A 16,223-nucleotide genomic window follows, 5' to 3' on the forward strand; every position below is an offset into this window, starting at 1 on the left:
ATAAGTAGATTTCCTAAATTAAATTAATACACAGAGAGATCAAGTAGAGCAGCATCTTTTATCCTGAGCCATAAAAACAATTAGTGATGTACTATCAAGAGAGTTACCTGGGTTTTTGTAGATGCTGAGTACATCCTTGAAATAATGAGGTAAAAATCTTTCTAATAAAAGCAGCACATCCTCTAATTCTTCCAGAATGCCCACAAGGAGGAAATTTTCATTCACATTCATTTTTGCTCTTTCGAGGGCCCATTCACCAGGTTCCCTTAAAAAAAAAAAAGTTAACAATATTCTTCACACTGAACACAACACAACCTGCTACGATATAAATCACCACATATGAAACAACAGTAATTTTTTTATTGTAACTATAAAGGCTTTAGAGTCATATTTAAAATGTTTTAAAATACCTTGTAATTAAGATTTTGAGATGCTGATATACACCATAGGCAACTTTCCATAACATAGGTACTCCAAAAGATTTGTATTACAGTTTAGTTCCGATCGTTAGACTATTATTCTCATTAGCGATATTGGTGACGGTTTTAGTCTAAAACATTGGGACTGTAATATTGGAGAAGAGTGGGAGGGTCACATACTTTTACCACCGGTTTGCCGCTCACCGAAAATGTGACCGTGAGCACATGCACGCTTGCTTCGCTCGTGCACCTTCCGCACATGCGTTTTGCTCGCACATGCGGCTTGCACGCATGCACGTGGCTTAGAAAACGTGGCTACCCGAACAGGCTGAATACCATCACTGCTACAAGGCCAGTATAACATCATTACATTCAGTCATTCAAAGTAACAAAGCCGATTCAGCTATTTTGCTAAGTAAAATAAGTAGTGAGTTCTCTGATATTTTGTTTCATCTAAGAACAGGCTGCAATGAAAAGTTGAAGACAGTCAATCTTAAGAAGCTTTTGAGCAAGGAAAGAAGTCAAACTTATTTCTATAAGCGATTTGCGCTTTTACTAAAAAAAAAAAAATACAGTATGGGCAATCCTGGATTTACAACAGTTTGTTTAGTGATCGTTCAAGGTTACAACGGCACTGAAAAAAATGACTTATGACCAGTTTTCACACTTACAACCACTTCAGCACTCCTATGGTCACATGATCAAAATTCAGACACTTGTCAACTGACTCATATTTATGACAGTTGTAGTGTCCTGGGATCAAGTGATCCCCTTTTGCGACCCTCTGACAAGCAAAGTCAATGGGGAAGCCAGATTCACTTAACAACAATTTCGCTAATTTAACAACTACAGTGATTCATTTAAATATGGCAAGAAAGGTCGTAAAATGGGGCAAACTCACTTAACAAATGTTTCACTTAGCAATAGAAATTTTGGGCTCAGTTGTGGTTGTAAGTCTAGGACAGTGATGACTAACCTTTTTGCTGTTGCGTGCCAAAAGTGGGGGGAGCATGGGGGGGGTTGCATGCACATGTGCCCACACCCAAAATTCAATGCTCTCTTCCCCCCGCATGCAACTGCCCCCGCACTCCCCTGCTTTTGGCACGTGATGGCCCAGTGGGCCCGGTAGGCCTGTTTTTTGCCCGCCCCATGCTCCAGAGACTTTTTTGGAGCCTGGGGAGAGCGAAAACGGCCTTCCCCACCCCCCCAGAGGCCCTCCAGAGGCCAGAAACGACCCATTTCCTGACTTCTGGTGGGCCTTGAAGGCCCAAAAATCAGGTGACCGGGGCGCGTATGCTGTCCGTGCCTGTGCAGATATGGCTCTCCGTGCCTGTGCATGCCTGCCACACCTGTGGCATGTGTGCCATAGGTTCGCCATCACAGGTCTAGGACTACCTGTACTGTACTGTATACATTCAGGTGACAACCTGAAATTCAGTGTCCTTCAGTTACATGATTTTGATTGGAATTTTGGTGCTGAATTTTTTTAATCTAACTTGTCGTAGATTCCCTGAACAATAAGAAAGACTATAAGAAGACAAAAGCTAGAAGGAAAGTTAAGTTTGTAAATTACCTGCATTTTGGATGCTGTCCACAGAAATATGGAATAATATAAAATAACCTGGGATTGGAACATTCAGGATAATTCTCAAGAATACATACATTAATATCCTAAAAGGGAGGAGGGAAAAGAGAATGAAATGAAAGAAATAAAAAAAAACTTTAAAGTAAGTGGTTTGAATACAGTAATCCAAACAAATACTGCATACATAGACACTAAAAGCATTTTGCATTTTTTGTTAAAACAGTTTGGAGCTCTCATACAATTAAAACTTCTAGATTGGGAGAAGATTCTGCTTTGCACAGTTGCATTTCAGGTTTTTTTTTAAACACTTTAAGAAGTGTTTTTAAGCAATAATAACTGCTTGCAAAAATATATAAAATTGTGTGTGTGTGTGTGTGTGTGTGTGTGTGTGTGTGTGTATTATGTATACATATAACGAAAATCTGCATAAAAACAACCAAGCTCAGAGAACCCTAAGGATCCTTCAATTCAACCCATGAGCTACAAATATTCTCCTTTAACAATAATATACAGCATTTTGGCAGTGTTTTCATGCATGATAAATCTTCAGGGGAACATTGCATGCTGAATAAATTTGGCGATATATTCCAAAAATGAGATAGAGAAGTGAAAACTCTTCCACAGTAATGTCTGGAATATTATTAAATCAATGCATTTGAAATACTGTATATTCTAATGTTCCATTATATGGTTCTGAAACTGGAAAAGTCAAAAATATCACTAGGCTAATGGTGCACTTAAAGCATACTATTTCAGAGGGTATTTATTTCATTTCGGTTAAAGAATTAAAAGAGTATCATTGTATTGTATTTACAGCAATTATTTTATTTTGGCATTTCCAGAAAGGTTATTACAAAAGAGTTCCTTGACTGCGGATGGGAAAATTTTGTCATTTTGTCAATCAGATGATAAATCTTCCAACAGGCCTTTCATAGCTAGCAGTTTTTCCTTCTTTTTAATCTCAGTTTCAATTTTAAAATATTTGATGATGAAATTTTCTGATTTTACTACAGCTATAGTAGTCCGTCTCACCAAATCTGTATATGAAATTTATATATATGATATATTACATATTGAATGGTTTCTCTACTTCCCCTCATGCAAATCCACTCAAACTGGATCAAAATTCATTTTGCCCCAAAATAAATTTAGGTTATTTGAAAACTCTGATAAAAATTGGTTGATAACAAAAATTAACACATATTTTCAAAAATTTATGACTTTTTTTACAAAATTGCAACCATTCATTGATAAATCCCATTTTCTTCATATATAATTAGTAATAAAGTTGATAAAGATGTCAACTGATAGAAACAACAGAAAACCAAATGGGGAATATCAGGGTGGTAAATCAATGTTCAAAACTAATCAGTGATCAACTTTCATATATATATTTATTTGAATAGAAAATTAAACTAACAAGAACTAATATAAAGAAAAGAAAGTAAAAAAGAAAGAAAAAAGACAAAGACAAAAAAGGCAAAAAAAAAAAAAGAATGAAAAGAAAGAAGTACCTTCTGATTTTCTTTGCAGCAAATATTAGGTACAATTACAAAATTAACTTTTACTGCAAGGTTACCAAAAAAATCTGCCTTTTTTCTATTAACTATTTTTTGCTAAACACCAAAAACATAAAAAATAAGATCATTTTTTCTGTTCATGCAAAAAGCTCTAAAAGGGGTTTCAAAAAGACATATGTTGCCTTTTCTTTCATCAAGGAAGACGGTTTGGACATTTATTTATTTTGTCAAATACATATTAAATAATATATATAAGTATAAGCATGAATTGAATACATAAAATGAATACAACTAAAGGGAACATTAGGACAGGAACGGTAGGCACGCTGGTGCTCTTAAGCACACCCCTTACAGATCTCTTAGGAATGGGGTGAGGTCAACAGTACACAGTCTTAGGTTAAAGTTTTGGGGATTTTGGGATGAGACCACAGAGCCTGGTAGTGCATTCCAGGCATTAACAACTCTGTTACTGACATCTCTGCAAGTTCTATCATCTTCACCTGGCATTATTCCATTGTGGGTACAGTCTTTCTACTTTTGAGTGGGGTGAAATGCTCCCAGTTTGGATCGGATCAAATGATCCGGTAGCGATGGGGGCGGGTAGTTCGGAGAACTGGTAGCAAAATTTCCTGGGCCCCCCCTGCCCATGCCCACCCAATTGCCCGGTCCCCACTTGCCTACTTGGCAGCCTCCTGCTTTTTTCGGTCTCGCTCGCTATTCCGGCCTTGCTTCAGCTGCTGCAATCAATTGCATCAGTTAGCAACTGAATCTGCCTGCCTGCAATCCATCTCATCCGTGAGCAGCTCAATCTGCCTGCCTTTTCCCTTGAATTGGATAAGTAACTGGTGGGGGGGAAGCTTTAAAAAATAGTTAATTGCATTTTTTTAGGAGTTTTATTTTTTTTTTTTAGACATAGCAATTTAAAGTTAAGGAAGTTTTAAAGTTAAGGTACTTTTAAATTTAGCTGCTTTTATCTAAAAATATAAATAAAATAAAATAATAAAATAAAATATTTGTGCAGCTTTCTGAGATTTGGTGTGTTTCTGTAGTATTTCACTCTAACTACACAAACATACAAAATTGCACAAAGCTGTATGTGGCATTTTGTGTGTGTGTGTGTGTGAGAGAGAGAGAGTCAGTTGTGTTGTGTTGTGTTGTGTGTGTATGTGTCGTGTCCCACTCCTCCGCTGACGGCCGGGTCAGGGAAATCCGAATCAGGCTTGCCTCTGCAGCTCTGCCCAAAGTCCTAGCAAAGTCCTCAGAGCAGGCAGGAGACCAGTAAGTGACTTCAGCAAGACAAGTTCGACTTTGCCTGACTCAGAGACTGCCAGAAAGCAGATCCTTTATATAGGCCATGGGGTGTGGCTCCATGACTCAGCACTCATTAAGGCCTGCCCCTCCCTTCCTTCTGTTGCCTCCGCCTATCCAATTTTCTGATGCGAGGGTCACTCCAATCAGCTGTTGGAAGTAAACTTTCCTCAGGCTCACATGCTGTGGAGGAGGGGGAGGGGTCTAGCTGCTCCGTTTGCCTGGGCATGGAGCCAGGGCTGGGGCCGGGGGATGCTCCCTCCTCTGCAGCCTGCTTGGGCATGGAGCCAGGGCTGGGACCGGGAGGTGCCCCCTCCTCTGCAGCTTGTCTGGGCATGGAGCCAGGACTGGGGCCGGGAGGCATACATTCCTCCGTGTTCGGGAGCAGATAAGCAGACCCCGGCTGCGGTGAGAGCGGACAAGACACAACAGTATGTGTAAAGTGTGAAAGTTGGTTTTTGGACTTTTTGTGGCTGTGTGAGGTTCCTGCTTGTTGCAGGGACCATTTTGATTTGGTGCAGCTGCTTTTACATTGTGTGAGTCAGTGGTGTTGTGTGTGTGTAAAGTGTGAAAGTTGGTTTTTGGTACCTCTTATTGTTTTGTGTACTTTGTTTATTATTTTTATTATTTATTGTTATTGGCCATGCCATCCGGTCATCTGACCACCAAGCCACGCCCACCAATTAAGCCATGCCCACAGAACTGGTAGGGAAAATTTTTAGATTTCACACCTGCTTTTGAGCATATAATAATCTCACTGCAGACTGGCTAACTTTTTTTTCCAAATATAGAGCTTTTCCCCTTATTACTTGGTGAAAAAAAATCCATGCCTCATTATTTTAAAAATCCTTTAAAAAAAAAAAGAGAGAGAGAGAGAGCAACAATTTTTAAATCTCTTCCATTCATGCAGGAAAAAAATGTATATTTGCAAAATGGGCAACCTATCCAAATTGTAATAGCCTTTCATAAAAAGGTTAAAGTAACCTGAATTTATACAAAAGATGTAAAGATCCAATGCTCTCTAAACCACCTTATCTTCCCTTTCATCTGTTAACAGTGGAACAAAGTTTCTACTTTGAGAAAACTTAACTCATTATTCTTTGACACTTTGCTACTTCCCTTTTATCTTTTTCAAATATTTTATACTGAAAAAAAAAACTCATGTAGCAAGTAACAAAAACTATTGGCATTAAAAATGTTAAGAACTATCGCTACATTCTTGAATGTAACCCATCTATGGCAAATGATGGAACAGAAATGTTTAACATGGAAGGAGATTTGCCCTAGATCCGTGATGGCAAACCTATGGCACGCGTGCCCCAAATGGCACCCGGAACCATGTCGCCTGGCATGCGTGGCATCGCCCGTTCTTCTTCTGGGTGTCTGAAACGCATGCACTTGCCATGATCAGCTGGCCTTCGTTCACTGGCTTCGTGCACCTACGGGAGCATGCGCACTGGCTATCTGATTGTTGCATGAGCATGCACAACAGAAACCCGGAAGACTAGCTGTCCATGCATGTGCTGGAAACTGGAAGTTCATTTTCGAGCATGTGCATGTGCCTGGGGCAGCTCCTCTTCTGAGTTACAACCCAGATGAGCGCGCAAAGTACATATATGCACACTCGTCTTTGGGCACTTGGTGCCAAAAAGGTTCGCTAGATAAACTGAACTATTACTCGAATGAAGCCATTAACAATGAATTAGGTAGAACAGTAATACTGCTATGTTCTCCAAATGACAACCAACAATTTTTAAAATATGAAATTCTTTCTTGACATTTTAATCTGGAAATGCTTATCAATCGCAATATCTGAATTACTCCAGAATAACAGAGTTGGAAGGGACCTTGGAGGTCTTCTACTCCAACTCCCTTTCCTTGCACTCTCTTTTACAGGCTGTCCTTGACTTACAGCCATTCCTTTAGAGACCATTTGTACTTACAACAGCACTGAAAAAAGTAACTTATGACTGGTCTTTACATTTATAACCATGGCAGCATTCCTACAGTCACATGATCAAAATTTGGTTGCTTGGACAATGGCCTGCATTTACAGCAATTGCAGTGTTCTTGGGTCACGGAATCTACCATTTGTGACCTTCCAAGATGGCTTCTCCCAAGCAAAGACAATGAGAGAAGTCAGATTCACTGAACAACCATGTGATTCGCTTAAAAATTGCAGTGATTCTTTCCACAACCACGGCAAATAAAATCAGTCTCGACACACTTAACTGCCTTGCTTAACAATTGAAATTCTGGCTGCAATTGTGGTTGTAAGGTTACTATTTAATGTTGTAACACTATTGTCAAAATGTGAGCATTGCGGAGATTCTTTTAATATTTGGGGAAATAGAATTTTCAGTCTTAGAATGCCACGATGAATTAAAAAGAAAACAAGACCATAACAGCCCTTATGCACAAACAATAATAGCAAAAAAACAAACAAACCAACAAACCAAAACCCTACTATTATTGGTGAGTAGCTCAGGTTAAAAGTATTTGTTATCAATGTCAGACTTATGTTACCCCAGGAGACAAGCATACATTGTACCTCCCTTCATTTTAACTTTATAGAAAGAACCTTGTGAGGTACTACCTGTTGAGTTTCCACGGCCAAGGGAGCATCTGAACATGGATCTCCCAAGTGTTTGTCCAACACCTTAAGCACATACCACAGCAGCACTATACATGTCAATATAAGACGCACTAGAGTACAGTACAGTAATGGTCCATTCTATCAATTAGGATATTGACTATTTTTACATAGATCTTTTTTTCCCCTCAAATACTTTTTAGTATTTGAGGGGAGAGGCAAAGAAGAGAGGCAAAATTTTCATTTATTAACTTAGATGCTATTCTCAAGCACCAATTTTATCTCTCAAGTTTTAAACGTATAGAATAAAATGAATAAGATATTAGTGACTGTGACAACTAGTAGCAAGCAATGTCGGCTACAGCAGTAATAATTTTCCTTTAGACCAAAACCAAGAAATAAGCCCAAATAATGAGAATGAGCTGCCTATCATTTTAATGAAGTGATTATTTCAGTTATTTGCCAAAGGGCAAATTGTAGGATTATGTAAGACTTTCGAAAGAGATTCTTTGCAATGCACAAGACTCAGGGCATACATAGCTCCTCTCTTCAAATTACTATAACAACTGCAACTTTTTCCCTGATTTGCACAGATGCTTTACATGTGTGCATCCTCAACCACTTTTTCACTAGTAAGAAAGCAGAGCCAGTTACAAAGCAAAAACCTGGAAAGACATAACAACAGTTTGAAAAGTGCTTAGTCTTCATCTTCTTCCAGTATCTCCTCTGTCACTTTATCCTCCAGAGATTCTCTATAAATCAGAAGGCCCATCAGAGTCCACATGCAAAATATGTTACACATGTGTGAGCCAGTCCAAGATCACTGTTGCCCTCTCATTCCAAGCAGTGATCACAGAACAGGGTCTCAGAGACAATCACAAGTTCCTTCTAAAATCCAACTGGATCTAACAGGCACCAGAGGAAGATTGAACAAGCAGGTCCTTCTTCCCTGCAGCAGGGAAAAATCATGGATAACATAGAGTGATCTCTCCATGATAAAAAAACTTGTGGTAATATCCTCTAAGTCCAGAATCCACAAAAACAGATTCAATGAGTAATCCCCACTGTGAGTTGATCTCTTAATACATTGGGTCAGGATATTAGCTGTAATAATGGCCATGAACTCCTGAGCTGCCTATGACTCTGTGCCTAAGGAAGGCAGATTAAAATCCTTCAATGCTCTAAACCAGGGGAACTTCCACCATTAACCCAACTATAGCTTTGAGCAGAACGTACGGGAGGCTGCAGACAGATTGGTACAACTGATGCTTCACACCCATCTCATCCATCACTAGATAAGGAAAGCCTTATTAGAGTTAGATATACCATTGAGTAGCAGCTGGTCCTAATAATAATAATAATAATAATAATAATAATAATAATAATAATAATAATAATAATAATAATAATAATAATAATAATAATAATAATAATAATGTTTTAATTTGTATACTGCCCTTCTCCCGAAGGACTCAGGGCGGTGAACAGGCAGATAAAATACAGACATACACAATAGTTAAAACAACCCTTAAAAAACTGATTTAAATTTGCCCAAAAATTAAAATAATATACACCCCCATAAAATTACAAAAATTTAAAAACCCATCAAATTCAATTAAAATTAAAGGTAAAAATCAAGCTAGTCCAGCCATACAAAATAAATAGGTTTTAAGTTCGCGGCGAAAGGTCCTAAGGTCAGGTAGTTGTCGAAGCCCGAGGGGAAGTTCGTTCCACAGGGTCGGAGCCCCCACAGAGAAGGCCCTCCCCCTGGGGGCCGCCAGTCGACACTGTTTGGCTGACGGCACCCTGAGGAGTCCCTCTCTGTGGGAACGCACCGGATGATGGGAGATAGAGGCCGGCAGTAGACGGTCCCGTAGATAGCCCGGTCCTAAGCCATGGAGCGCTTTAAAGGTAGTAACCAATACCTTGAAGCGCACCCGGAAAACAACAGGTAGCCAGTGCAGTCTGCGCAGGATAGGTGTTACGTGGGAGCTCTGAACCGCTCCCTCAATAACCCGCGCAGCCGCATTCTGGAGTAGCTGAAGAGTTGTGTCTTGCCCGCTCTCACCTCAGCCGGGGTCTTCTTATCTGCTTCCGAACACGGAAAAATAAATACCTCCAGCCCCCAGCCCTGGCTCCATGCCCAGACAGGCTGAAGAAGAAGAAATACCTCCAGCCCCCAGCTCTGGCTCCATGCCCAGGCAAATGGAGCAACTAGACCCCTCCCCCTCCTCCACAGCATGTGAGCCTGAGGAAGGTTTATTACCAACAGCTGCCGACTGGAGTGACCCTCGCGTCAGAAGACTTGATAGGCGGAGGCAACAGAAGGAAGGGAGGGGCAGGCCTGGATAAGTGCTGAGTCATGGAGCCACACCCCATGGCCTATATAAAGGATCTGCTTTCTGGCATTCTCTGAGTCAGGCAAAGTCTAAACATATCTTGCTGAAGTCACTTTCTGGTCTCCTGCCTGCCTTGAGGACTTTGCTAGGACTTTGGCAGAGCTGCAGAGGCACACCTGATTCGGATTTCCCTGACCCGGCCGTCAGCGGAGGAGTGGGACACGACATGAAGTCTCCGGATGCTCTTCAAAGGGAGCGCCATGTAGAGAGCATTGCAATAGTCCAGGCGAGAGGTAACGAGAGCATGAGTGACTGGGCATAAGGCATCCCGGTCCAGGAAGGGACACAATTGGCGGATCAGGCGAACCTGATAGAAAGCTCTCCTGGAAACGGTCGCCAAATGATCTTCAAAGGACAACCGATCATCCAGGAGCACGCCCAAGTTGCGTACCTTCTCCATCGGGGCTAATGACTCACCCCCGATAGACAGCCGCATCTGCAGCTGACTGTACCGAGGTGCCGGCATCCACAGCCACTCCGTCTTGGAGGGATTAAGTTTGAGCCTGTTCCTCCCCATCCAGACCCGTACGGCTTCCAAACACCGGGACAGTACTTCGACCGCTTCACTGGGGTGGCCCGGGGTGGAAAAGTACAGCTGAGTGTCATCAGCGTACAGTTGGTATCTCACCCCAAAGCCACTGATGATCTCACCCAGCGGCTTCATATAGATGTTGAACAGGAGGGGTGAGAGAATCGACCCCTGCGGCACCCCACACATGAGGCACCTTGGAGTCGATCTCTGCCCCCCTGTCAACACCGTCTGCGATCGGTCAGAGAGGTAGGAGGAGAACCACCGATAAACGGTGCCTCCCACTCCCAACCCCTCCAACCGGCGCAGCAGGATACCATGGTCAATGGTATCAAAAGCCGCTGAGAGGTCTAATAGGACCAGGGCAGAGGAGTAACCTGGCCACTGACCAGGCATTGGGAACAAGTACCAAGAGCTGGAACATGACACCAGTACAAGACATTGGAACTGCATTACCTAAGAATGGTCCACCCTCCCAAGTCCCACCACATTGTCATCATGATATTGCTGGCTGACTGACTCTCCTCCAAACAAATACATAAACTCTCCTGACCCCAGCCATATCTCCCCTGGTCCAAGGTCCCATTTACACAATTTTCCTAAGGGTGCTTTTTCAAGAAGCACCTGGACTTTCTTGTTTATCTTTGAAGATGTTTCACTTCTCATCCAAGAAGGTTCTCCAGCTCTTCAGAGTCCGTTGCCTCTCGAAAAAGCACCTCTGGGACAACTATGACCTGTTTGACTGAGAATCTCCATAGTCATCCATCTACACAATCCTCACCCTCTCCCAAAATATTAGTTGACTGGATGCTTCTGTAGCACTCTACTTCCTAAAATTTTTGTCCCATGTATAAAGGCCAAAGGTCAGAAGGGAAGATCAGGACATAGAAAGAATTGTTTTGTTGCATGCAAAGTCCAATTCCTATGGAGGTTTTATAAACATACTCTTTAAACAATGAAATCAAGATCAGGCTACCCTTGCATCAAGACACAAATTAAGACTTTAAGTTATTTCTTCAAATTTCAATTTCTAAATTTTAGAAGAATTTGATTGTTGGTTATAAATGCAAGAAAATAGCTAAAAGGAACCATATGTTAAGCAGATGTGATGCAAACCAATTCAACTGAAGCCAGACTTCTTCAGCCAGGACAATTCCTCCACGGATCCTGTTGGAAGAGGGTCTGCCAATGACAGCGCATCATGCCAGATTGTGTGGGTGTCTTGTGAAAGGGTAAGAGTCCACTGGGGACTGCGATGAAGCCAACAGCAGTATTTCAATGTCAATACTAGATTGATAGAGTGAAAAACTGCTGTTTTTAGCATAAAGGCCTATAAACAACCACAATTCCTTTGTACAATCAGGAAAATGATTGAATTTAAAAAGTTCCTTCACATTAGAGCTGTGTTTAAGCTACGTAGACTTCAACACCCAAAATTCTCCAGTGAGCATACCAGCTGGAGAATTCTGGGAGTTTAAAGTTGCAAGGTTGAAAAACACTGTATTAGGGAAAGAAGAAAAATTACTGAGAATTCCGGGTTACTTATGGGACCGCCTACTGCCACCGTTTGCCTCCCACCCACCCGTGCGCTCTCACAGAGAGGGACTCCTTAGGGTGCCGTTAGCCAAACAATGTCGGCTGGCGGCCCCCAGGGGAAGGGCCTTCTCTGTGGGGGCTCCCACCCTATGGAACGAACTTTCCCCCCGAACTTCGACAACTCCCTGACCTTCGGACCTTTCGCCGAGAACTTAAGACATACCTATTCTTCCGCGCAGGACTGGCATAGAATTTTCAGATGTTTTATGGGTTTTAATTTTTAATTAGTTTTTAGGATTTTAAATGTATTTTAAAATTTGGGCCAAATTTGAATAAGTTCTTTAGCTATTGTTTTTACCTGTATTATATGTATTTGATTGTTGTTTTTATTTGGCTGTTAACCGCCCTGAGTCCTTCGGGAGAAGGGCGGTATACAAATTAAAATATTATTATTATTATTATTATTATTATTATTATTATTATTATTATTATTATTATTATTATTATTATTATTATTATTATTATTATTCCAAGTACAGTAGTTACAACCCATTTCCAGAGTTGTGGCGGGTGCATGCACATATGCATGCACACACACACACACACACACATACACACCTGCATTTTGGCCATTTGGCAACTGGCTCACTTTTATGATCTTTTGCAATGTTCTATGGTTATGTGACACAATTTACAATGGTTTTTTTACCATTTTCTGGTAAATGGCCCAGCAAAAAAAACCCCATGGAAATATATTGATCTGTGGCATTTGCATTTGATTGACCCAAAAAATGTTGTAAAATCAGGTTCAGTCACTTTGACTTACAATCTTTTTGACTTACGATGGAATTCTGAGCTCCATTAGACAAAAACTTTACGTGAGATAATTGCAGTTGCTGTAAATATTCTTTGATAGTAGCAACTTGTGATATATTTTTTTTATTTAAAAAGTTTTTTTATTTATATTACAAATTAAAAACAGTGGACATAGCATGACATCTCCGGTTTAAACATTTTTATCAAATTTTGTCATATAATTGATACACTCCTTTATCTCTATACATATTTACACTAATTATCACATTTCGAATACATTTATTCTTTTATCCATGTAGATTATTTCGATATCTAATTCAATTGTATCTATCATAACAAATTAGTCTAAAAACTTCCAAGCATTTTATTCATCGATGGTCCTATATCCCAGCATTTTTCCTCCTTTCCAGCCAATAATAAAAAACTTGATAAATTTCTGATATCAAGAGGATGAAATGTAAGCTATAAGACACTGTCAATTACATAGATGCAGGCTTTTTTCCGGTATTGTGTTGTATAGAACATAATCACGAAGGACTGCTATATATATAAAAACTTGTTTTGAAGTTTGTAGCAATAGCAATAGCACTTGTAGTCTAAGTGCTTTATAGCCCTCTCTAAGCGGTTTACAGAGTCAGCATATTGCCCCCAACATTTTGGGATGGAAGGCTGAGTCAACTTTGAGCCTGGTGAGATTTGAACTGCCAGACTACAGGCAGTCAGCAGAAGTAGCCTGCAGTACTGTACTCTAACTGCACCACAGCAGCTCATGTAAGTGTAACCAGAGATTATAGGAAAGATTACTACCCCATCACCCGCTATACCATATATGAGAAATGTTTTAGCAAGGATTTAATTGTAAAACAAGTATTTCCAGTATATTGTAAAGATAAATATAATTATATGAATGTCAGAAGCAGATGTAGCTGAACTCTTTCAATTGCAATATGCCTATCAATGAGTGAACATAGGGGCCTCTGGTGGCTCAGCAGACTAAGTCTGTCTGTTATTAACACAGCTGCTTGCAATTACTGCAATTACTGCAGGTTCAAGTCCCACCAGGCCCAAGGTTGACTCAGCCTTCCATCCTTTATAAGGTAGGTTAAAATGAGGACCCAGATTGTTGGGGGCAATAAAGTTGACTTTGTATATAATATACAAATGGATGAAGACTATTGCTTAACACAGTGTAAGCCGCCCTGAGTCTTCGGAGAAGGGGGGCATATAAATTCAAATTTATAAAAAAACATGACTAGCAATCATGATCATGACTAGCAATTCAAAGGAAAAGTAGTTAAAATTTAATTTTGTTTCAAATCTCTTAAATTTTGTTAACCTTATCGTAATTCCCAAGAGCTCAATGGCTATTAAAGAAGTACAGCTGTCATATTAGTATATGAAAGTCTGGGAAATATTTGCTCTGAATGGAGTTAGAGCCTTGGGAAACCACATTTCCTAGTGATTTAATATAGTTACAGCAGCTAGTTTGATCATTAGATGAGTTTCCTAAATCAGAAAAGAAATTTGGAATGATAAATTTCACTGTTTTTAAGGAGCACCAGTATAAGTTTCTATAGATCTAAGGCTGAGGAATTAAAAGGCTGAAGATATGTAGGCAGCTCTAGAAAGATCCAACTATTCTTGGCTAACTTTGTTGCTGAAAGGATCTTATGGAAATCACATTACGTTCTATTAAAATGTCTCCATTATGTTTCCATTCACAGTAGTGAACATTATTATTACCGATAGAACTTTAGGTAAGCAATGCATAATTGCTTATAATAAGAATTTTTGTGGTAATTTGCTTATTGTGTGGAATTCTCTCAGTTTCCAGAAAGACCTACTTGCAAATTCTTCATGTAGTCTAATGCATGTAATCTGTTTAACCCAAACGCTTGACTGTCATTTTACCACTATGAATTCTATTTCCAGGAATTTTCAATACTAAATAAATACTTCCAGAAAACACTCCTATTCCATAGAAACCGCAATCTATATTCCAATTGGCAGTCAATTTGCATGATTCTTATTTCCTTTATGAAATCACAGACAGAAAAAAATTGGGCAATGTGTTTGTGTTTGTGTTGTTATGCAAGTCTAGATAGAAACTATGTAATATGTTTTTCTCATAATGTCTGATTTTTCAGTTTGGCCAATATTTTAGGCCTTTAATTCTATTGATTAATCCAGCCTGCTAGAACTTTTCATAGTTTTCATGTAAGTACTCACCAACAATCTTTAGAAGTTTACCATATATTCACCATAGCAGCTGTTTTATTGCAGGGGCAGATGTTTCAGGAATGCTATCAACATATATTTAAAAAATCCTCTCTCTTGGATTTCCAGAGAGATCTCTGGAATAGTATTTTAGTACAAATTCTGCTTAACAATCCATCAACACTGAAATTTATTCTGAAGATGGACATTTTCATGTTTCCAATTCAGTGATCAGCCTCTTTCTAGGACAATTGAATACAGCGTTATAAAACCTATTTTTTCCATCTATTTGATTGAAATGAGGTTTAAATAAAGGATTACAATCTAATACAATGTGCTTGAAACATTATGCCTGTGATGGCGAACCTATGGCATGCGTGCCCAGTGGCATGCAAAGCCGTGTTGCCTGGCATTCACAGCCATGTTGCCTGGCATGCACAGCCATGTTGCCTGGCATGCACAGCCTTGCCTGTTTGCCTTCCGGGTTTCTGGCACGCATGCGCACGACAATCAGCTGTCCTTCACACATGTGACAGTGCCGACAACCAGTGTGTGCATGCGCCTTGGCCAGCTGATTCTCGGGTGCACATGCAGGCCAGATCCCAGAAATTCACCTTTTCCAGAGCGTGATCCCTTCATGTGCACGGCAGTGCCGAAAACCAGACTGCATATGCATGCTGGCCAGCTGATTGTCAGATGCGCATGCACGCTACATCCCAAAAGTTTGGCTTTTCTGGAGTGCAGCCCCAACGAGCGTACGTGATGTTTCCGCACAACCTTTTCAGCACTCTTTGCCATCACTGCCCTATGCCCTTTTGAGCCCTAGAAAAGAGCCTGCGGAAGAGCCTTAGAAGGCATGCTATGTTGGGTGAAAGTCTACTGTTGGAGAAAGAAATTATGGAAAGACCACAGAGATGCAAACAGACTGTATGGTAAGGATAGGATAGGTGAAAATACAAATGTGCCAAATGTGGACAAAACACATGTTTGGGTTCCATTACATAAAATACCTTGAAGATAAGGTATTAGGTTTGTATAGAGTGGGTATGTCCATGCAGCTCCTGAAGATCATAAATATTTAACATTATTATGTGATTTATATACATTAACTATATTATACGGTATTTTATATGTACTTGAAACATCTGATTCTGCTTGAGACATCTAGCACCCATCTTTCCTCTCAATGACACAAATAAAAGATTTTAAAGAGGTATCACATACAGCTTTATCTATGCTTTTATTAATTGCTTACTGCTAAATCCGTTTTGAAAATTAAGGATTAATTGAATTGGTGAGTT

At 40.0% G+C, this 16,223-nt stretch overlaps 1 protein-coding gene across 5 annotated transcripts in view; it reads right to left on the bottom strand.

Moving 5' to 3' along the window:
• Positions 1–16,223, bottom strand: part of UST (uronyl 2-sulfotransferase) — a 152,213-nt gene that overhangs the window by 25,781 nt on the left and 110,209 nt on the right. For all 5 annotated transcript variants that reach the window (XR_009153540.1, XR_009153541.1, XM_058169918.1 and 2 more), the window contains 2 exons: positions 1,993–2,090; positions 108–265 (listed from right to left, as the gene is read on the bottom strand). Coding sequence is in view for 3 of the 5 variants with exons in the window: in XM_058169918.1 (XP_058025901.1) it covers positions 108–265; positions 1,993–2,090 (256 nt within the window). In the remaining 2 variants the exon portion in view is untranslated. The remainder of the gene's footprint in view (positions 1–107; positions 266–1,992; positions 2,091–16,223) is intronic.

This window comes from Ahaetulla prasina, chromosome 1, assembly GCF_028640845.1.
Source record: "Ahaetulla prasina isolate Xishuangbanna chromosome 1, ASM2864084v1, whole genome shotgun sequence".
Taxonomy (NCBI): domain Eukaryota; kingdom Metazoa; phylum Chordata; class Lepidosauria; order Squamata; family Colubridae; genus Ahaetulla; species Ahaetulla prasina.